The sequence below is a fragment of the Leiobunum rupestre genome, chromosome 11 (genome assembly GCF_980474605.1).
Source record: "Leiobunum rupestre chromosome 11, qqLeiRupe1.1.hap1, whole genome shotgun sequence".
Classification (NCBI taxonomy): Eukaryota; Metazoa; Arthropoda; class Arachnida; order Opiliones; family Sclerosomatidae; genus Leiobunum; species Leiobunum rupestre.
The window spans coordinates 48,164,304-48,189,342 of NC_143394.1; the positions used below are offsets into that span (position 1 = coordinate 48,164,304).

A 25,039-nucleotide genomic window follows, 5' to 3' on the forward strand; every position below is an offset into this window, starting at 1 on the left:
TTGCGATAAACTCCTGAAGTTGGTTTTCATAAACGATTAATTCTCTCTGTACAATAAAACCCAAAAGAGTCGTATAAATAGGACCATGCCCGAATTTCCGATCGAGCTTTCTTTCAATATAGTTTTTCTTCTTAATTCTTTGTTTTATAGTTAATAGTTTGTTTTAATAGTTAATAGGTCTGCTTCCGTAGCTTGTAGACGAGTTTTACAAATAGTTCTTTGTTTTTAAAATTCAGACGATCGCGCGTGTTTTAATAATAATTAAATTTAAATCCCAGCTACGAGAAGCGGCTAATATATCACTTTTTTTGAAAATTTTAATTTTGGTTATCATTTTTTCTATAGAGAAAAATATATAGAAATAGTGACAGTGTTGTTAAGAAAAGGAACTCACGAACCCGAGTATGGCCGAAACGCGGTATCGTCCATTTTCTATCGTCTTCAACGTCTATAGTTTCGAACGTTTTAAGTACCGCCGGTTTTTAGTAACGATGATTTGAAGCGAATCACTGGCTATTGTCACTGCCGGCGAGCATGCCACCGCCGCCGCCGGCCGAGTTGGGTTGTCCCGGCGACTGGGCCGACGACGGCGGCGACGAACTGTCGGTCGAGATCGGTTCGGGCGGGATCAGTCCTTCCTTCATGCGTTTCTTTTGTTTCATGCGTCGATTTTGGAACCATATTTTGACCTGCGTTTCGTTGAGTTGCAACGCGGTGGCGATCTCGATTCGTCTCGCCCTCGTCAGGTACTTGTTGAAGTGGAACTCTTTCTCCAGTTCCGTCAGTTGCTTCGTCGTGAAATTCGTCCTTCCCGAGCCGGGACCTCCGGCCAGACCGTTCGAGCCGTTCACGCACATGCCCGAGCCCGGCATCCCGCCGCCGCCGAGGCCGCCGACGCCGCCGCCCGAACCGTTCACGCCGCTCACCATGTTCCCTCCGCCGCTGAAGCCGAACTCCGTTTTGTTGACTGAAAATAAAAAACAAAAATCATTAATTATTCGATAGATAAAGCGCTGAACGGGATGATATCAGTTTAATGTTTATTATCTAAATGAATTGAGAAAACAATTTATATTTAAGAAGCTGTAAAAGAAAATATACTTAATATTCATCGGACTATTTAATTTTGTATTAATTAAAATAATATTAACTAATCTATTTCATTCTTACCATAGCAAAATCTTAATAAGATTAATGTTTTGTATAATCTAATTAAATTGTGGTAAAATATTAATCTGTTAATAAATAGCTTATTTTTACGTTTTAATTTTATAATTCAGACGACTATTAAATTTTTGGTTTTAATTACAAACTAAACTATTTTATATTGTAAATATTTTTAAAAAGTTTAAGGTTTTTTATAACCTAATTGAATTGGATGAACAACATAATTATAAACATAACATAAGAAGCTGCAAAAGGAATTACGTTAATTAAATTTATACTTAATGTATAGAGCAGTTATTTAATTATGGTTTTAAATAAAATATTTAACTAATCTATTTCATACTGAATATAGCCAAATCTTAGTTTTAATTAGCATGAGTTTAATGTTTTGCTTTCCTTAATTTAATTTAATACTTAATATTCGCTCGACGATTAAATTTTTTGATTTAATTAAAATAATATTAAACTAATCTATTTCATACTGAATTTTATTCAAAGTTTCATATTCTCTAGTATTTCTAATTGAATTGGGAAATATACTTTTGTAGTTTTAATTAAAATAATTAAAGTATTTTATACGAAAAATAGTTTTAAAAAGTTTAATGTTTTCATAAACTAATTGAATCTGGATCATATTCTTAAAAGGCTGTAAAAAATTGCGTTTATTTAATTCTGTACTTAATATTCAGTTGACGATCAATTTGTTTAGTTTTAATTAAAATCATATTTTACAAATATACTCGTCTATTTTATACTGAAAATAGTCAAATCCTGTTTCAATTGGCATAAACTAATATAAACTAATTGAATTGGGAAAAGAATTAACCCATGCCATTAAAAGGCTATAAAAAGAACATTAAAATAATGTTATTTTATTTTATACTTTAATTTAATTAATTTAATTTGATACTGAAGTTTTCTAGTGCGATCATTATTTAGGACTGTAAATCCCAAACAAAATAATAATACAGCTTTTATATTGTAAGTTCAACAATGTATATAATCTTTCAGGGCTGAAAATAGAGAAGTTAAGTCCGCGCTAGATAACGTGTAGGGAAAACGTGTAGAATGTACTCAATGAAGCTAATTCTCCTAACGCATTTGCTATCGGGTGCTTAACCTCTATTATCTATAATATCAGGTAATCTTTATATACTTAATGAATCTAATTTTAGGGTGTTTATAACAGCGACGCTCGACGAGCGAGTTTAAGTTAACCTTGGAAAACACATATAGGCGTAACGCGTAGGAGTGTAGATGTATCATTATTAAGCAGAAACTGTCCATAATATAAAACTCGTAGATTATATTAATGCGTAATGAAATTGGTCTGCTTTATGAGTTTTCTGTTAATTTCGATGTCTAACACGACTTAATTCAATTTATCAGGAAGATATTTCGTATCGAAAATAATGTTAATAAAGTAGGCAAACTGGGCGCGTTCTCCCTACACTTAATATTAATATTAATATTAATAACAATAATTAAAAACCATGTTAATAAAGTAGACAAATTCGACTTGTTCTCCTTACACTTAATATTTATATTCATAACAACAATTAAAAACTGTTAATAGAAAGTCGGAAAATTCGGCATGTTCCCCCTACACTTAATATTAATATTAATAACAACAATTAAAAACAATGTTAACGAAGTAGACCAATTCGACGTGTTGTCCCTACACTTAATAAGTTAATATTAATATTAATAACAACAATTAAAAACTGTTAATAGAAAGTAGGCAAATTCGGCGTGTTTCCCCTTATCTTAATATTAATATTAAAAACAACAATTAAAAATCATGTTAACGAAGTAGACCAATTCGACGTGTCCCTCTTAAACCTAATATTAATATTAATAACAACAATTAAAAACTGTTAATAGAAAGTAGGCAAATTCGGCGTGTTTCCCCTTCTCTTAATCTTAATATTAATATTAAAAACAACAATTAAAAATCATGTTAACGAAGTAGACCAATTCGACGTGTCCCTCTTAAACCTAATATTAATATTAATAACAACAATTAAAAACTGTTAATAGAAAATAGGCAAATTCGGCGTGTTTCCCCTTCTCTTAATCTTAATATTAATATTAAAAACAACAATTAAAAATCATGTTAACGAAGTAGACCAATTCGACGTGTCCCTCTTAAACCTAATATTAATATTAATAACAACAATTAAAAACTGTTAATAAAGTAGACAAATTCGGCGTGTTCTCCCTACACTTAAAATTAATAACAACAATTAAAAACAATGTTCATAAAGTAGACAAATTAGACATGTTCCCCTACACTTAATATTAATATTAATAACATCCATTAAAAACAATGCTAATAAAGTAGGCAAATTCGGCGTGTGGTCCCTACCCATAATATTAATATTATATATTATATTACATTATATGATATTATATTATTAACAATTAAAACAATGTTAATAGATTAAGCATGGTCGACGAGTTCACAATACACATCTTAATATAACGCAAATTAATTAAAAGCTAATGAAGCTTTAAATTCCTCACGTTAGAGTGTTTAATTTAATAATGTCATGATATGGATTTCAAAATTGGCCATTTTTAAGTATTCATAAATTATAGGTGAAACAACGCGTTTTCCTGTGCCAACTTAGAGAAATTGCATAATTACCCGGTAAAGAAAATCCGTGAAAATTGACTTTTCACGCCGCGTACGATTATCACGCGTACACTTAAGGGAAATTAATGTAAAATTAAGTACCGGCGAAGAATCTCCGCACGCAAGGTCAAGGATGCGTTTGCCAAGAGGCAATATATGCTAATTTCTCAGCCGTTGATGATGAGGATGCGAGAGCCCTTTAGAAGCGAAATTATTCGGCACAGTAACGTCTTTGTGTGTGTTTTTGGGCGGTTGTCGCGATCAAATGTTTTCATCTGAATTCCCTTCTTATCCGCAAACGCGTGGGGCTTCTACGGATCTCCAACATCTCTCGGTCGGAGGGGTGCCGCCAGAGGACAAGCAGCTGCGGAATGGCGCTTAGTTGGCCATATATCATGGCGTAACGAGAGCCTACCATTTGGGATGGATAGGACCGAGAGGGGACTAACTTGACTCCATTGGACCTCTTCTCAGAAGGGGGAGGAAGCCAGCGCCATTTTGCCAATTGCATTTGAAGGCAGACGCCAAAATCGGACGAAATTTCGAGGACGGGCCTTCGCCAGAATAGTTTCAACTTTTTCATAACTTTGCGTTAACGATACAAATTATTTGAATATCTCACCACGTAAGAATATTGGTTGTACTTGCGAATTTTATTTCAAATAATCTTAAGTAAAAATGCTTTACTATTTACGTTAAAAAACCTTAATTAGATCATGATTAATGTTTCATGTTAATCAAGAAAGTAATGGTAATAGATATATCAATGGTGTGATGAAATTTGGTGCTGTGGGTTTCTTCGGAAGCGTTTTAGACTATCCGTTTTAAAAACCGTAATAAGATCATGATAAATGTTACGTGTTAACCAATAAAGTAATCGTTATGTAACTATCAATCTCGCGATAAAATTGGTGCTGATGGTTTCTTCATAAGCGTTTTAGACAACCCATAAAAACCTTAATAAGATCATGATAAATGTTTCTTGTAAACCAATAAAGTAATGATAATAGAAATACCAATGGTGTGATGAAATTGGTGCTGTGGGTGTATTGATACACGTTTTAAAACCTTAATAAGATCAAGATAAACGTTACATGTTAACCAAGAAAGTTAACTTAACGATAAAAGTCCGAGAGTAGGGTTAAAGCTCATTGCCCAATGGTAGAAATATTTTTGATTTTGTATTCGTGTTATGAAATCACTTGTAACAGTCACTCGCTAAAGAAGGACCACGGTCCGAAAGCTCTGAATAAAATAAAGTTTTTTCTAAGTCATGAAGTAGCAGCTTTTTTAAAATTTAACAATTTAACAAGAAAGTAATGATAATAGAAATATCAATGGTGTGATATGAAATTCGGTGCTGTTGGTTTCTTCATAAGCGTTTTAGATTACCCGTTTTATAAACTTAAATAGATCATGATAAATGTTTCATGTTAGCTAAGAAAGTAATGCCAGTATAAATATCAATCGTTTGTTGAAATTTGTGCTCTAATGGGTTTCTATACAAGCTAAATCCGTTTCCTTTTTGTATTTGTTACGCGTCTCGAAGTATCTTACGCGAAACAAATCACGAATAAATTCATGATAAAATACGCGAAAAAGATCTAAACCCTAAACAAATTTGAAGAAATTAAAAAACTTACTAATAACTCGTACCAATAGGTCTTCGAGCGAATCTCGGATCAAATAGATCTTCGACTAATAAACTACATAAAAACTAAATAAAATAGCCAGAAATTCCAACGGTAGACCGGTTTCGTTCTATTTGGAACTCATCAGTACCGTGCGGGAAATCTGGCTGGCGACTGTTATATCGAAAAGAGAAACTAAGCCTAAACATTAAAAATTTCAAAACGCGTTTCGGCTTTCCGTTGCTATGCAACGCGTTTTGAAATTTTTAATGTTTAGGCTTAGTTTCTCTTTTCGATATAACAGTCGCCAGCCAGATTTCCCGCACGGTACTGATGAGTTCCAAATAGAACGAAACCGGTCTACCGTTGGAATTTCTGGCTATTTTATTTAGTTTTTATGTAGTTTATTAGTCGAAGATCTATTTGATCCGAGATTCGCTCGAAGACCTATTGGTACGAGTTATTAGTAAGTTTTTTAATTTCTTCAAATTTGTTTAGGGTTTAGATATATTATCCCTTTTAATTATGGACTAATCTACTTTTTCGCGTATTTTATCATCCTTCTCACAGTCCATAGGTGGTCTCTTCTAACTTAACTTATCACGAATAAATTAAACAAAACATTAGCTATTTCTAGTGACTGTTTATGTGCCCTTTCTATTCAGCACATTATCTTTAATTTCTGCGCTGTTCGTTCTTGGAACAAGTCTCAAAATTATCCTAAATACTACAATAATAGAAGCGGTATTTTGGTTTTCCTCTTTATATGTCATTTGACTGAGTACAATAATCAGAGTTAGTTGAAGCGATATTCTTCGGACTGTTTGCAGGGTTTTTGATCATTGCTATAAATTAGCCTCGACTTGGCGGTCAGTCGTCATTATCGAAGCAGCGTCCCCCCTAGCTCCCCATACATTCTTGGAACTCTTTTAACATTGAAATTTTTATGGTCGGTTGAGCGTGTCTCGCGTTTAATAGTCGATAATATATACGACTGTATTCCTCCGTGTTCTGTCATTCAATCACGGCCTCCTACAATTATCGTACCGCAAATAACACGCCCCAGAAACAGCGCATCCGGTACGCGAAACTGAAAATGCTTTTTACGCTACTAGAAGTTGCCATTAAATTTTGTAACTATGTAATTTTATACCAATGTAGAAATATTTAAAATTTTCTTACTTCATTAACCTATGTTCGAATTTCAAAAGATAATTTGACAAAATTGTTGTTAACGCCATTAAAGGGGAATTGTCACCAAAACCAAAATTTACGAGGGTTTTTTACAGAATGATTTATAGTTATTGGAAAAGTATTTAAAAAGTTACGCTACCTTTCCCGCAACCTACATCAAACGGCTCCAAAATTTTCAGGAATCGCGGTTGAACCTACGTGCAGCGCCAAAGGAATGAAGCGGCAAAAATTTGAGAGAAGGCGGCGCTTAAGGCGCATTTTAAAAACACGATAGACTACAATCTACGAATATAACTCGGTTAAAAAGCCTCGGAGAATGTCGTAGCAGACGACAGTTCCGACCGAAAAACGATAAAACCGGGGAAAATAATATTTCGTTCGTGAGATGGCGCTGCGGGTAGGTTCAATCAAGCGGTTCTGAGATTCTCGAGTCGGGGAGATAAAACACGAAATTTGGTTGCTAATAATAAATCAAATACTGGAAATATTAACATGAAATTTTTTGTATAACCATTTTCGGACGTCCTCTATCCGTTTAACCAATTTTAGGGTGGTGACAATTCCCCTTTAAGAGAATCAACAGGAATCTGTGCGGCTTTGGCACTAGGAGGGTTGGAAGGGTAAGTCAATGGGGAATCACTGTTTTAACTCCCCCCCTCATTGGTTACGCAATTTTTAAGAGTATTTTCATGGGCTGAAAATTTCGTAGTGCGAAAATATTCATTATCTTTGCTGGAATATATTTTATAGATGCAATTTAAAACTGATTATAAATAGAAAGTGGAACAATAGGCGATATCAAGTTAATTCAATTAATATTAATTAATATTTAAAAACATTTTTTTATATATTTTGTGTCTAGCGCCACTCAAACCAATCAGTGCACGTGGAATTTATATAAAATATATATATATATATATATATATATATATATATATATATATATATATATATATATATATATATATCGAAATTCACGCGTATAATCCACGCCAGCTGCTTGACGTACTGAATAGTTTCACTTGATCATAGTTTTCAATAAACTGCCATGTTATAAACTGTCACATCGACTATATGTTCTGATCATAATTAATTAAATTGAATTAATTACCTGTCTAATTACGTTCAAAAATACAAAATTGGTACCATTTGAGTGTAACAATCAGATAGGCCTCAGCAGGTTTTCCACAGTTTTTTTTACAATCAAATTCCCTGACTTTTCCAAGTTTTTCCTGGCCACGTCTGGAGATTTCCCCGTACTTACTTTGCGCCAAGATTTTGTATTTTTTAACCTATATTTTAGTAAAAGTTTTCTATTTGTAACCGAAATTAAATTCCCTGACTTTTAGACTAATTTTTAAAATTCCCTGACATTTCCCTGGTTTTCAGACTAAATTTTAAAATTCCCAGACATTTCCCTGATTTTAAGACTAATTTTTAAAATTCCCTGACATTTCCCTGATTTTCAGACTAATTTTTAAAATTCCATGACATTTTCCTGATTTTCTGAATAATTTTTAAAATTCCATTTCAGACTTTTTTAAAATTCCCTGACATTTCCCTGATTTTTAGACTAATTTTCAAAATTCCCAGACATTTCCCTGATTTTCAGACTAATTTTTAAAATTCCCTGACATTTCCCTGATTTTCAGAATAATTTTTAAAATTCCCTGACATTTCCCTGATTTTCAGACTAATTTTTAAAATTCCCTAACTTTCCCCTGATTTTTATACCCATATTGAAGTTCCCTGACTTTTCCAGGAATTCCAGGTTTTCCAGTTACTGTGGCAACCCTGCTAAGTCATCGAGCGACTTTTAAAGCCATTAATTCAGGTGGCCGGGTTACAATGCTGTAAAGGATTCGTATCAATAATAACAACATAGCTGCGAGAATCAAAATAATCCTATTAAGTTTAAAATCCAATAAAGAATTTCGAACAGAAAATATTCTTGTAAGACGATAATTCGCCCGCTAAAACAGATTTCGCGTTAGAAATAGATCTCTTGTTCGAACATTTTTTCTTCTCCCCCACTCCTCTTTGAAAGCGATATTCCTGAACGTTATTTTGGCTGGAGGATTTTTTGGGTTCGTCTCTCTCGGGGGCACGGAGAGGGGCCGAAAGAGATTTAAAGTCAGTTAGGGGCTTCGTCTGAAAAAGATGAATTTGGCACCAATTTATCAAAGCAGTTCGGCGGTCATTACCGAGCAGCCGAAAGCGCCGCAAAGCGCTATTGTTCATCCCTGCCTTTCCCCCTTGTAACACTTCACCGCTTACCGCCAGCCTAGACGTATAGCTGAGCGGCGCTCTTTTAAAGCGTAGACCCGCGGAAGAAATGACTCTCGTGTGTCGGGGCCCCTGCGTAGAGCCCGTGCATGTGTATCGCTACTTTTTTTGGCTTATTTTTTATTTTAAATTGTTTCCGCGCTTGTGGAAATTCTGTTTCCGCGTCATTTCTTAAACCCGTGTATACAGTGTACGAAGCTGTACGCTGGAATTGGAGGGTAGACCATTATTATGAACTTATCTTTCACCTCGTTAACGTTCGAAAGACTTAATGAAAAAAAACGGTTCTTTACAATGGTATATATCCTAATATATTTAATTTGAAGTATTTTCAAGTTAATATCTTGTGCGCTATATCAATGTTTTAAAAATAAGAACACCTATTTATTGTATTAATTTTAGATTGACTGCGTTAAGAGAAATGTTCTTTCTGAAATTTGTGCGCTATATCAATGTTTTAAAAATATGAACATATATTTATTGTATTAATTTTAGATTGACTGCGTTAAGAGAAATGTTCTTTCTGAAATTTGTGCGCTATATCAATGTTTTAAAAATAAGAACACCTATTTATTGTATTAATTTTAGATTGACTGCGTTAAGAGAAATGTTCTTTCTGAAATTTGTGCGCTATATCAATGTTTTAAAAATATGAACATATATTTATTGTATTAATTTTAGATTGACTGCGTTAAGAGAAATGTTCTTTCTGAAATTTGTGCGCTATATCAATGTTTTAAAAATATGAACATATATTTATTGTATTAATTTTAGATTGACTGCGTTAAGAGAAATGTTCTTTCTGAAATTTGTGCGCTATATCAATGTTTTAAAAATATGAACATATATTTATTGTATTAATTTTAGATTGACTGCGTTAAGAGAAATGTTCTTTCTGAAATTTGTGCGCTATATCAATGTTTTAAAAATATGAACATATATTTATTGTATTAATTTTAGATTGACTGCGTTAAGAGAAATGTGCTTTCTGAAATTTGTGCGCTATATCAATGTTTTAAAAATATGAACATATATTTATTGTATTAATTTTAGATTGACTGCGTTAAGAGAAATGTTCTTTCTGAAATTTGTGCGCTATATCAATGTTTTAAAAATAAGAACATCTATTTATTGTATTAATTTAAGATTGACCGCGTTAAGAGAAATGTTCTTTCTGACATTTGTGCGCTATACTAAAAATATTAACATATATGTTAATATTTTTAAATTTCGCTCATAATGTCAGAAATAAATATATATATTTATTTCTGACATTATGCGCGAAATTTTTATTTAAAAATAGATTTTTAACACATTTAGACTAATTTTCAGATTTAAAAATTGATTTGGAGATTTTAAAGTATGATTTCGCTAATTATACGTTTGATTTTTAAGATTTTTAGTATAGATTTCTATAGTTTGAGCCTTGATTTTAATATTTTCACTCATTTAAATGTTTCACGTATATGCCATAAGAAATATTTGGAGGTTCGTTTATTTTTGCGTGGTGTTAAATCATGTTGACACATTCCACAACACGTCTTATCTTTACATAAATAAATGTGTTCTTGATGACAGCTATTGATGTATATACATAATTATTTGTAACACGATATATCATAAAATGTAATTTGATATAAGATACAGTTTGATACGGTTCTTTCGCTTATTAACCCTTTGACAAACTCGACATTGAATGTATACACTATTCTATCTAAAACTACTGTCAGACTTTAGCTAGAAATCTGGGTTTTAGGATATTGTGTTACAATGGTTTTAGCTTTATTAGTTAAATAACGCGGGTCTTACATTAGTACAAATCTCGTACACTTATAGATAAAAATCATTTTTTAAATCTGGAAATCAACTTTAAAATCCCGAAATCTGGGCGAAAATCAGTGCCAAAATCTCCCTACAAAAACCAGAAATAAACACGAAAATAATGCTCTGAAATCTCAAAATCAGTTTCTGATTTCTGAAATAACTTTGAGATTCAAAAACCCGTAGGAAAAATTTTGCAGATGTCGGAACCCTCGGTAAAAATTTGACATAATTAATAAAGCACCTAAAAATGTGACAACAAAGATGCAAAGACGTTAGAAAAAAATTGAGCGTCAAAAAAAGGACGGATCTATAGCAATAAGTTTGATCAAATCGTTGGCCTTTTTACTCGTTTAATATAGTTGAAAATTATCCAGAGGTGGGAACTATTTCCATTACGATCACACATTTTTGGGGAACGTTTTAAAGAATTTTTCTAGCTTATGTTTTTCGGGTTGACGACAATTCTAAGACACATAGTGAGTACCCATTTGGGTCATTAAAATAAAATAACATTAAACGCAAATTTCCCAACAAACCATGTGAACACGGCATTCATTACATCGCTTAAAGATGTAAAAATTAAAAAAAAACACTGCGTAGGGTTATTTAACTATTGATAAACCATATTTTGCCGATGAAATAGTAGTAGAAAATCAATATACAACTGTTTTAATTGGCAAACGTTTTTTTGGAAAATTAAATTTAAGCTAATAACACTAGCAGGATATGCAGATTAATGAATATTACATCAGTTATTATTTTTATTAACTGAACATGGCCGCTTTATCCATTGGCAGGACCACACTCAAAATATTCAATTTCTTTATAGGAAAAATAATAGGGCTTTATAGGACAATTATTTTAAATTATAAGATTTTATAGGACTATATATGCTCTTTCATTTACTAACTTTGTGCATTTAAAAACAAAATCTATATAAAGTGAAATAAATCTTTGACCTTCACTTGAAAAATAGAAACAATTTAAAACATTTTAACACGAAAATATACTACAAGCTAACCATGTTATCGATAACAAAAGTATAGACTAAAATGACTTTGTATAGGAATTTATCCTATAGTTAAATCTAGCAATTTAACTGAGTGGCGGGATTGGTAAAGGCTAAAATATCAAAATTATATTTTTGTAGAGGACTTTTTGGGGATTTTATAGAAAATGTAGAATGTTATAGGTTATTTTGAAAATATAGGATTTTATAGGAATTATATAAAATGGACACAGTGCCCAGGGCCTACAAAGGATTATGAATATGAAAAAAATCAATTAAAAAATATATCCTTAGAAATAGGGCCTACAAAGGTCTTACCGCCTAATCTGTACAAAGAAAATATATTATTTACGCTGGCGAATAAATTTAGCGCACTCAAAAGAGGTAGACACGGTTTAGAATTTATCTGAGTAACGATAAATTTATGGGCATATTGGTACTAATTATTAAATAACCGTGGTTATCAAATTATATACCCATTATGGGACGTGGAAATAAATTTCAACGTAAAAAAAACTAAATCATTAATCGTAATAATTTCTGCGGTATATTATCACTTAAAACGATCGTTCTTGCTGGCGGGAAACGCGTAAACAATATCTGAGCCCGAAATCTGCTTAAAAAACCATTTATCTTAATATTTTTCGGTTAACGGAAAAGTGTTTTAAATTGTGTTTCGTGATTCTTTTTTTGTAGGGGCCACCTTCTAAGTATCCACTTCACCCCTTTACGTCACTAATTGACACAAAGCTCTATTGGAAATTGCGTTTCTTATCACGTATTTGCCGCGTGTTACTATTAGAAGCGTAAATGAAATATTTCCGTGATATTATAGTAAAATTAGAAGCTTATAGTTGCCGCGTTAAAAAGGCATTTATCACGTAGCTTTGTACCAATGTAGAGTCTGATTTTAATATTATAAACATTAGCGTAAGCGCGTAATTTCAGCCATTCGTATAGTCGCAAACCTAACCTTCGTCCGGCGTTGTCCTTCAATTGTCCGGTTACTTCGATCTAGCCAGGGGAAAAATACGCCATTCGTCTGTTAGTAAAGAAACTGACTTTCGAGAGCGCGGTACCGAAAACATTCAACGCGAAAGTACAATTTATCACTTTTGATTACGGCCATATGAAACGGAGACCCGCTTGGAACTCAATTAATCACGTGTTGGAAGTTGGTACTCCATGTTCGCCACTAGATGGCAGCGTCGACGCTTAAGAGCGGACGCGACGGAGAATTAAACATTTTTTCGCGTATACGGGGTGCGACGATGGGACGCGAAAATACCACCAAGTATACGCGAAGATATCGTAGGCCTCGGCTTCAGAAGCGCTTAAAAAATGGCAAAATGAAAGTTTGAGAAATGGAAAAACATAGCTCCACGCTTCAATACCACCCACTTCGGGCCTAGGCACTTTTTTGTATTTTCTTTTTCAACGGATCTTCTTTGAATGAGTCAAAGATTTTTCATTCTGGCGAAGGCGCTTATATTGATGGTATGCCTCATTTTTTTGGATTCATTATGATTAGGAATGGTCAAATGTGACGACTTCATCGGCTCATTACGAGATGGATGATTGTGTTAATGCGAGGATACATCGAAATCTCTCGCTAGGGGCGCCGTATAAGTTCCATTCTCCCACATTTCGACGGGCGTGCGCTTGTATTTGTGTTTCCATTAATTTTCCTATAATAAGGGTTGTAATGGAAGGCCTCAACGCACAATGGATGGATTCGACTATTATCAATACGAATTATAATTAATGACTTTTTTTGTCGGGGTGTTGACGTGATATATAGTCCGTGGGTAATAGATTCTTGTGTGCTGTTGATATTCTTAAATAGTTTAAGATTTGATCTCAAAGGATATATGAGATATCAATTGATTTTTGTGATATCACCGGCGAGCAAACTACGTCATATCAGAAATATATAATATATATCTTAGGGGATATTAATATTTTCTTATGAGATATTAATATGTTTCTTATGAGATATCAATATATATCTTATGGGATATTAATTCTTATGAGATATCAATATATATCTTAGGGGATATCAATATATTTCTTACTAGATATCAATATGTATCTTAGGGGATATTAATATGTTTCTTATGAGATATTAATATGTTTCTTATGAGATATTAATATGTTTCTAATGAGATATCATAATATATCTTAGGGGATATTAATATGTTTCTTACTAGATATCAATATATATCTTAGGGGATAGTAATATGTTTCTTATGATATATCAATATATATCTTAGGGGATATTAATATGTTTCTTATGAGATATCATAATATATCTTAGGGGATATTAATATGTTTCTTACTAGATATCAATATATATCTTAGGGGATAGTAATATGTTTCTTATGATATATCAATATATATCTTAGGGGATATTAATATGTTTCTTATGAGATATCAATATATATCTTATGGGATATTAATTCTTATGAGATATCAATATATATCTTAGGGGATATCAATATATTTCTTACTAGATATCAATATATTTCTTACTAGATATCAATATATATCTTAGGGGATATTAATATGTTTCTTATGAGATATTAATATGTTTCTTATGAGATATTAATATGTTTCTTATGAGATATTAATATGTTTCTTATGAGTTATCAATATATATCTTAGGGGATATTAATATGTTTCTAATGAGATATCATAATATATCTTAGGGGATATTAATATGTTTCTTACTAGATATCAATATATATCTTATGGGATATTAATTCTTATGAGATATCAATATATATCTTAGGGGATATCAATATATTTCTTACTAGATATCAATATATATCTTAGGGGATATTAATATGTTTCTTATGAGATATTAATATGTTTCTTATGAGATATTAATATGTTTCTTATGAGATATTAATATGTTTCTTATGAGATATCAATATATATCTTAGGGGATATTAATATGTTTCTAATGAGATATCATAATATATCTTAGGGGGATATTAATATGTTTCTTACTAGATATCAATATATATCTTAGGGGATAGTAATATGTTTCTTATGATATATCAATATATATCTTAGGGGATATTAATATGTTTCTTATGAGATATCAATATATATCTTAGGGGATATTAATATGTTTCTTATGAGATATCAATATATATCTTAGGGGATATTAATATGTTTCTTACTAGATATCAGTATATATCTTGTGAGATATCAATATATATCTTATCGGAGATATCAATATATCTTATAGGAGATATCAATATATCTTATAGGAGATATCAATATATCTTATAGGAGATATCAATATATCTTATAGGAGATATCAATATATCTTATAGGAGATATCAATATATCTTATAGGCGATATCAATATATATCTTGCGATACATTAATATATATTTTAAGATATATCAATATATAATTTATCAGAGATATCAATATATATCTTATCGGAAATATCAATATATCTTATAGGAGATATCAATATATATGATGCTTGGTTTTGCGCTTGTTGCAGCCTACTTCCAGGGGCTAGTAGGCCACAATTGGAAGCTCTCTGGCGCTCTTTTAACTCATCGTATCAAAATGGGGGAAAAAACAGGCATACTTCTCAACTCACCCCTTACAACTTCTAAACATTTTTTGCATAAATTTTGAAACACCCAGTATATCTTACGAAATATCAATATATATCTTTTAGAAGAAATCAGTATATATCTTACGAGATACCATTATTTCTTACGAGATACCATTATTTCTTACGAGATACATTTATTTCTTACGAGATACCATTATTTCTTACAAGATACCATTATTTCTTACGGGATACCATTATATGTCTTACGAGATACCATTATTTCTTACGAGATACCATTATTTCTTACGAGGTACCATTATTACTTACGAGATACCATTATTTCTTACGATATACCATTATTTCGTACGAGATACCATTATTTCTTACGAGATACCATTATATGTCTTGCGAGATACCATTATATGTCTTACGAGATACCATTATATGTCTTACGAGATACCATTATATGTCTTACAAGATACCATTATATGTCTTACGAGATACCATTATTACTTACGAGATACCATTATTTCTTACGATATACCATTATTACTTACGAGATACCATTATTTCTTACGATATACCATTATTTCTTACGAGATATTAATATTTCTTACGAGATACTAATATGTCTTAGGAGATACCATTATATGTCTTACAAGATATCAATATATATCTAACGAGGTATATTTTAGGATGTAAAAATGAAACTTGCACCTTCGCACACTCTGGAAGTTTTCAATGAGTTTCAAATGTGCTCTCAATTTTCTAGTGAAGAATTTCCCTAAAATGTCAATTAACGTTTTCCATGGACTCGCTTTGTGACGTTTCCGGCTTGACGCGAGTACCAAGGGTTAACAAATTGAGCGGCTGATTCGGTCTACCGGCGCACACCTGTCACTTGGACCTTTTCCCGGCCGATTTGACGAATGCCGCCAATTTCTACGGTTACTTTTCCCCTATTTATTTTCGCATTATTTTTAGTTATTGTCAAGAGTTTTGATAGCCTGTCGCTCGTGACTGATATCAGATTTGAATTTTGCGACGTGATCCAAACACGTTTAGCGACGAATCGTAATACATCCACGTCGAAATCTATCCGACTATAGAACGAATTTCGGCTAATTATCAGGCCAACATTTTCTATAGATATTCCAAACTTTAGTACTCTATGGAGATTTTATGAGGCTATATAGATTTTATAGATATTTCTAAAGAAACAGCTTAAAGAAAAACATTCTAACTTGTTTCTATAGATAATTCGCAAGTTATTATAAAAAGGGTATATTCCCATTCGATCGAATTCAATATGTTTCCGAAATATAGCCCAAAAGGCGGATTCGGTTCATTAGGACCTTTTGTTTTATTTTTTACTTCTGCCCCGAGATATAGCAGGGTACGCAAAAAACGTTATACCTAAACATAATTGCTACAGGTGTACTAACGGTAAGGTTAGGTTAGGTTAGGTTAGTCTCTCACTTCCCTAGGGTGGCGCGCTTTTATAAATATATTTATGCTTTGAACTTTTTATTTATATCAAGAATACAATAATTCGAACAATTTCATTTTTTAATGTGAATGGTTAAGTTTGTAGCAATTGCGTCGAGTAAGGCTAACGCGACGAAATTTGATGTACTATAAAAAATAATAAAAACGTGCAATATTGGGCTGTAAACCGCACAATTGGGGTATTTTCGATCGTTTGGGACTCAATGTTAAATCGTTTTCGAACGAATGGGATTTCGGTCGAATGGGACCAAAGCATATAAAGACTATTATTGTAAAAAAAATTTCGTGGAATGGTTTTGCATTTAATTTTTGGTTACTTGAACGTTTTGGGAATAATTTTTGGCAGAACTTTGTTAGTTGATATATGGGTTACAACGTTTATTGGAAAAATTAAACCTATTAACATTGATTTTAAAACCGCTTAGTGGGAGATAAAATTCTACACTAGTAACACTACAAGTTAAATGAATATGATTTATTAGAATTTCGTGGTTTTAACACTAGGGTTATGACCTAATAGAGTATAATCATTTGGTAGGTGCCATTTGTCATTAATTTATTTGTGGTTTATTAAAGGTAATATAACCTGTAATATTTCTGTCACTCCCAAAAGTTAAAAAATTGACCGCTCCATCAAATTGCTTTTAACAATTTTGGCACTGTTTAGTGATTTGTTACGGAAGTAAACACTAAATTTGTTACTTTCCCTTTAAAATAATAAAATTTAAGTACAACCCTTTCGAGATAATCTGCAATAATTGACAGGTTAAATCAAGCACTAAACCGTGTAAAGTGAACTTGAAGGAGGTGCAGGCTGTACACACAAAGATACGTCTACACTCTTAAGAATTTCCTCTAACACGTTTTCGCTTAACCTCTCTATTATAAAATAATACCTATAGATAGGGCTGTTACTGACTAGGCAATTGGTTAGGGCCCGAATTTTAATTAATAAAATAATATTTTTTATTATTGATTAGAAACTTTGCCTAGGCTCCGTAAAGCCCATAAAAATGCTACATTGAGGCCCGATTAAATGACAGCATAGGTTACGTAAAAATGCTACATTGGGGCCCGATTAAATGACAGCATAGGTTACGTAAAAATGCTACATTGGGGCCCGATTAAATGACAGCATAGGCTACGTAAAAATGCTACATTGGGGCCCGATTAAATGACAGCATAGGCTACGTAAAAATGCTACATTTGGAGTCCGTTAGAAGGCTTTGTCTATGGCCAGTAAAATGCTACATTGGGGTCCGACTAGAAAACTTAGTCTAGAGTCCGTAAAAATGCTACAACAACATTTTGGAAATACCTTACGCGCCTAATTAAAATAAAATAATAAACACGAAATAAATGCGTAAGTAAAAGGTTTATTTATTTCGTGTTTATTATTTTATTTTATTTTTATTTTAACAGCCTAGGCCCCGTAAAAATGCTACATTTGGCGCACATAAGAAGGCTTTGTCTAGGGCCCGTAAAATGCTACATTGGGGCTCGACTAGAAAACTTTGTCTGGAGCCCCTAAAAATGCCACATTGGGGGCCCGTTAGAAGTCTTTGTCTAGGGCCCGTAAAATGCTACATTTGGGGCCCATTAGAAGGCTTTGTCTAGGGCCCGTAAAATGCTACATTGGGAGCCCGTTAGAAGGCTTTGTCTAGGGCCCGTAAAATTCTACATTGGGTAAGGATTAAAAGGCTTGCTAGGGCCCGTATTAATGCTATATTTGGACCCGGTTAGAAAACCTTTTATAGGGCCCGTAAAAATCCTACATTGGGGCCCGGTTAGAAGACTGCTTTGGGTCCGTAAAATGCTACATTGGGCCCGAAAAACAGCTAACGCGGCTCTTTCTAAAGTTAGTTTTGCCTTTGTACAGGCGTGCCGCTATTGTTGGTAAGTACTTCGTACCAAATTCATTGAATATTTATTCAGTGCTTCGACTTTGAGGGATTTTATCCCTTTTTAGGGATTTTCCGACCTAAATGGGATTTTATTTTGGAAAAGAGGGAAAAAGGTATAATTTAGGGAATTTCTCGAAAATTAAGGATTTTGGAAATTTTCCTAAATTTCGCTAGAAATATTTTGGTCTAGTACTTCAAATACCGCGCTTCTACCTTTATTGGAATCCAAGATTTAAATTAAATGGGATTCGGAAGTGTGTCATAGATTTTAAAATATTTTTAAGAAAAAACATTTTCTTTACATAAGGCCTAAAAATTATAAATTGTTTTAGTAAATAAAATTGTGAAAGGGATAAAAAGGGATTTATTAGAACCGATAGAGGGATAAATGAGATTGTCCAAGTGGAAGCGCTGTATTTATTATCTTAATACGCGTATAGTTTGATTAAACGTGTATAGTCGGGGCGATATATCGGTTTATTGGTGATCAACAACAAGGGGGCGCTTTTGTGTTGGAGCCACAGCGCGTATAAAAATGCATCCCGCGCTAGTTGCGAGACTGTGCTGACTCGGATTAATAAATTACCTCTCCGCGGCGCGGCCCCAGACGAGTACGGCGCAAATGGGTAATTATGGCTTTATTGCGCCAGAATCCGGGGGCCTCCCCGCTGAGCGCGTCTAACCAGCTCGGTAAGCGACATTTATTGCTCAGAAAACGCTATTTGTCACCCGAACGGAACGCTTGGTCGCTTCGTACCGGCACAAAGGATCGCGACCGAAGAGACCCCTTGCAACACCAATTTCGGGCGATAAAAATATCGTCTTTTCGGGCGATCTAGCGCGTGCTGGACTGTCTGAGCGGGCGCGAGTTTTGGAAGGCGAACAACAAATCAACGCGAAGGGAACGAACGCGACCCGGCGCAAGCGCTATCTCACTTTCGCCGGCGAACGCTTTAAACGCGAAACCGCCAACACTCCAAACGGATATTCACGCGGACGAAATGAGAAACATATCTCGGCTTTTCTTTCCAAGACAATAATAGGTGGCGAATTGATATTCCCATAGCGGGAAGAAAGGCCCTTTTATATAGGCCTTGGCTTATATAAAATCTCGCTTGAAAAACAACCGTGGTTTTTGGCTGGGTTACTTCGTCTCCCGCGGGATATCTTCGCGGTTCCCGGCGCCACCACGAGATCGCGGGGGAAACCTACGAAATTTATCGCTCTCTTTGTGCGATACCATTATAAGCGATACCATCCTTTTATAACAATCGGATAGATATATATATATATATTTCCCTTTTTAGTACCTTTTGAATTTCGTCTATTTTCCGCGCTGTTCGATTTTATTGAATAAATGCGGGAAAAATGTTTAGAAGCGGTCGGTTAGCTATGCCCAAATCATCGAGATTTCAATAAAGATGGGAGCGACCCGATACTTCAAGACTCATTGTAGGGGAAAATATGGCAATAAATACCGTCGTTATTACCCTCAAATACAGAGAGGCTGTTGGCGTTGATATGATTTATACGGCCCCCTTATGCTCGGAATCGTTCGGGTAGGTTTCTCTTATTAGTATAAGACTCGCAAAGGCTTAAGGGAGCGTAAGCCTCGGTCGCTGTAGTTTAGGCTTCTTTTGAAAAGCGTTTTTCCCTGGTCATATTTCTTATTTTTTTTCGAGGGCCGGCTAGTCTTATGGTCATATTTCACACCTCAGCGGGCAGTCGCTCGTTTGATATTCCGCCAGCCCTTTCGGGTCATAAATATAACGCTCTGGTTTTGGTTTTCAACAACTTTGACTCGCTTCGCTATGTATGGCGGACGCGTTATGACGAGAGCCCCGCGCGAACCCGATACGCGTTATTTGTCACGAGAACCGTATCTCTTCACGCTGCGCCATGGTTTTAAGTTAAAGCAAATGTTAGTAATTTTCTACAGTAACCCCGTACTGCGCGAGGCAACTGAAGTACTTCTTTTATCTACGAGGGATTTGACAATGTATCACTCCGCCCGTTGCGTCTATTAAGAGCTATACTGAAGTGGACTTTAATAATATAATTTTGTTTGTTCCGCGTGTTTTTCTTATATTTTCTTCTTTTAATTATAATTATATGGTAATTTTTAAGTCCTAATTGTTTCGCTTTTGCTGGCTAATGCGAATTTGATGAGTGTCGTTACAATTTATCAGAATTAAGTATATAATATATTTATTATAGATAAGTGCCCATTTAAGCCGCGAAATGTTCGCAGGTTCGTGAAATAAAATTCAAGCATTTACCACATTTATAAACCAGGCATTTTTGATGCCTCAAAAGTAATTTGGAACGTAAATGTTGCGAGCAAATAACGTAAGCAGTATAAAAGCGAATTGGGTAACTTTTATTATATACTTATGATTTTACGTAATATTTTATTACTCTGAAAATTGTCACATGAATAATTGCATATATACCGATTTTGGCTGCCATTAATAATCTTGATACCCTGATTAATAAGTAACACCTTAATTATGCTAAAACGATAGGCTATAAATAAATCGATATTTGGTTGAGCCTATTTGGTATTCGGGGAAATTTATCAATGCCATTATTATCAATTAGGTAATTTTAATCAAATTAATCGATTTAACGAATTTTCTAACGTATTAACTTCTATAACTATCTAATAGATGTTTGATACTAAATATATCATGCAAAGAATTCGTAAAAAAATATCTATAAATACTTCTCTGTCATTTACAATTAGGTGTACGAATAACAATTTTTTCTAATATTCTTCGGTTTTTTTTAATCGATTAATCAAATTGAATTCCGAATATTAAATTTAAAAAAGTGACAAGTCGAATTTTAAAACAGTTATTCGTATTCAGATAGGGTTGAATATTTTTAATTTGGTTTTACAGCTTTGCGATATTTCTTCGGAAAATTTAAAGCAAATATAAGTTTAAAACAATTAAAAAACAGAATTTTCGAAAATTTATTTTGGGAATCGAATAATAACCGCTTTTTTGGATAACCGTTTCGGTTTTCAAGTGGGGAATTTCTTTTCGAATCGTATTCTAATCGGTTTAAAAATTCACTACTCTCAAACCCCTAATTTTCAATAGAACATAGTCATTTGCGTAAACACCAAATATGAATATTTCGAGATTAAATAATTTTACATAAAAAAGGTGAAAGTTATTTGATAAATGTAATCTGATAATAAAATATGATAAATATAATGCGGTAATAAAATATGATAAACGTAATGCGGTAATAAAATATGATAAACATAATGCGGTAATAAAATATGATAAACATAATGCTTAATAAAAATATGATACACGTAATCTTTTAATAAAATATGATAAACATAATACGGTAATAAAATATGGTAAACATAATACGGTAATAAAATATGATAAACATAATGTGGTAATTAAATATGATAAACATAATGCGGTAATAAAATATGATACATGTTAATCTTTTAATAAAATATGATAAACATAATGCCTTAATAAAAAAGGATACGTGCAATCTTTTAATAAAATATGATAAACATAATGCGGTAATAAAATATGATAAACGTAATCTTTTAATAAAATATGATCAACGTAATGTAAAATATGATCAACGTAATGTAAAATATGATCAACTTAATGTAAAATATGATAAACATAATGCGGTAATAAAAAATGATGCACGCAATCTTTTAATAAAATATGATAAACGTAATGTAATAATAAAATATGATAAACGTAATGTAATAATAAAATATGATCAACATAATTCGGTAATAAAATATGATATTCTTAATATGATAATAATTACCAATAATTTTAGGAATAATTTTATCATATCCATACAAAGGAGATCAGTATATCATTGATTTTTTTAAATAATTTCCTATAGATTAATTTGTATTTAATACGAAAATAATAAAAATATTTAAGAAATTTATATTTATAATTACCTTTATAAAATCGAATATGTAATTATCAAAGCATGACACTATATAGATTTAAGAAAATAATGGTTTTGGTGTTATTAGGGCCTCACAATTTTTGGGGAATTGGCTTCTTCCAATTATTTCTTTTCACATTTCGCATGCTTCTATATTACAATCGTGAAGCACTTCAAGCCAGTGATTTTTTACCGTTTCGAACCAAAGTGGCGTAAGTTGAGCGAACCTTTTCTTTAAAAAGTTTCTTGGAAAGGTGTTTTTAGCCCCCCTGTAAAATGGCCTTGATAAATAACAGCTCTGAGGACCTCAAAAAAAGAGAGAACTTCAAACAGTGACACGCATACAAAGTGCGATTTTACGCCGTACGTTTTGGCCATTTCAGAATAACGCCATCTTTCGGGTGAAATAAAATAAATGCCCTTAACCATTGGTACTACTACTTGAATATTATAATTTTAATATAATTATTCTGACAAGAATATTTCATACCCAATCTAGACGTCCAAATTACCGCTTTCGAGAGAGTTGAAATAGTACCGGTACGTTACGCGCCCGTACGGGACAAACGAATCAAAAAATGAAAACAAACGCTAGGCCTTGGCCGCGGATAGGTTTATAGAAATATTATAGAGGTTTTTCTCGTACCAGGTGCGATAATATATTATTATATTAGATTTCAAAACCACTTTTACGTTTAGGACACATGGGTTTTATAACAAAAGTTATTTATGATAAGAATTTTGTTATTTAGTCAATAATACTCTAATAAGTAATAAGATTTCGGATTTAAATAAATCGATTTAGGGCATATATAAATCGATTTGGGGCATAAAATGAACTAAGTTTATGCATAAAATAAATCTCTTTCTGTTATAAAATTGTGTTATAGAGTAAATATCCTGCAGTTTAAAAAATCATTTTGGTATACTAAATACGTTTTATAAAAGCGAATTTAACGTTAATTTTAAAGATTTTTGTAACTAGAATATTCAAATTTTAATTATTCAAAGTATATGATTATTATAATGCTTCTAATTTGTACATAATATATATTTCGATAATTGTATGAATTTAGTCCGTTGGGCAATATACAGTTGTATTTGTAAATTTATGTAAGTAAACTTATTAGCCGGTGAATCAGCGACGGTGATTATACCTTCATAAACGACCGTTCAAGAGCGTACTATAGAACGCAAAAGCGTAGTGGTTGGATTGTAGACGTATAACACTTTATCGCGAGCAAGCAGTTTACCCTACACGCTAGCACCTCGTGTTTTTTAGCGCCGGTTTAACCCGTCTAACATCGCTTGCTTTAGTTCGTTCTTTATTATATTAATATTGGGATTAAAAAGATTTGAGGGAGATGGGTTTATCGCGAGATTAATATTGATGGTTTTCTTACCTGGTTTGGGAACGTTTCTTTTAACTTGCATCCACTTATAGGTGGGCACTGAGGCGGCTTGGGGCGGCGAGAGTCCAGGGCGGCCGAGGGCGGTGGGGCTGGGGTAGCCCCCGTTCGGATGACACCCTTCCCGGATCGTGGCTTCGTAGCTTTCGGCGTAGCCGAAGCCGTTCCTTCTGGTTATCGTCATAGAGTCCAAATAAGGGTACGACGAGGCGCTGGTGGGCGGCAAGCCACTCGCGACTGTCCGGCTGCCTTCGCCGCCCAAAGCCGCCACCGAACACGTGGGGTCACCGCCGTGGTGCGGAGAGCCGTTGTGATGGCCGCTGTTGACGTCGTGCACGTGGTGATGCGGGTGGTGACCCCCGTAGTCCAAGTTTCTGTAGGCGAAGGACGCGGTCGTGGCCGTGGCCACCGCGTTCCTGGGCACCATTCCTCCCGCGGCGTGGTGGCTGGCGCTCATATCCGAAGGGCCGTAGCCGTGGTGGTGCGAGTGAGGGGGCATGCCCGGGCTGCCCGGGACGACGGAGCCCGGGTGTCCGCCGTTCATGTGGTGAGACTGCAGGCGCTGCTGGTGGGCGAACGCGTTCTGTTGGTCGAGGTTAGTGTAACTCAACCCGTTGGATTCGTTGATGATTTGGTGATGATGAGGTAGGTGTCCGTTGGCCGTGTCCCCGTGCAGCGGGGGCGTCCTGTGGTCACCGGGCGCGTAGGAGCCGACCAGTCCGCCGCCGAGGTAATGGTGGTTGGCCGCGGCCGCCGCTGCCGCCGCCGCCGCTCCGGCCAGAGGATCGGCGGCTCCGGGCGGCGGCTGGGGGTAGTACACCTGGGCGGCCAAGTCGGCGTGGCCATAGGCCGATTGATGCGGATGGTGAGGGTTAGCGTAGCCGGACGACGCGTCGCCGTTATGGCAAACTCCGCCGTACACTACATTTGAATTCAT

The 25,039-nt window shown here is 34.0% G+C and overlaps 1 protein-coding gene across 1 annotated transcript; it reads right to left on the reverse strand.

Moving 5' to 3' along the window:
• LOC149923106 (uncharacterized) lies at nucleotides 1-25,039 on the reverse strand. Its single transcript, XM_090162984.1, has 2 exons — nucleotides 24,097-25,039; nucleotides 1-967 (listed from the first exon to the last, which is right to left on the reverse strand). Exons 1-2 carry the CDS (start codon nucleotides 25,037-25,039, stop codon nucleotides 507-509), a joined length of 1,404 nt encoding a protein of 467 aa, XP_090019110.1. The 3' UTR covers nucleotides 1-506.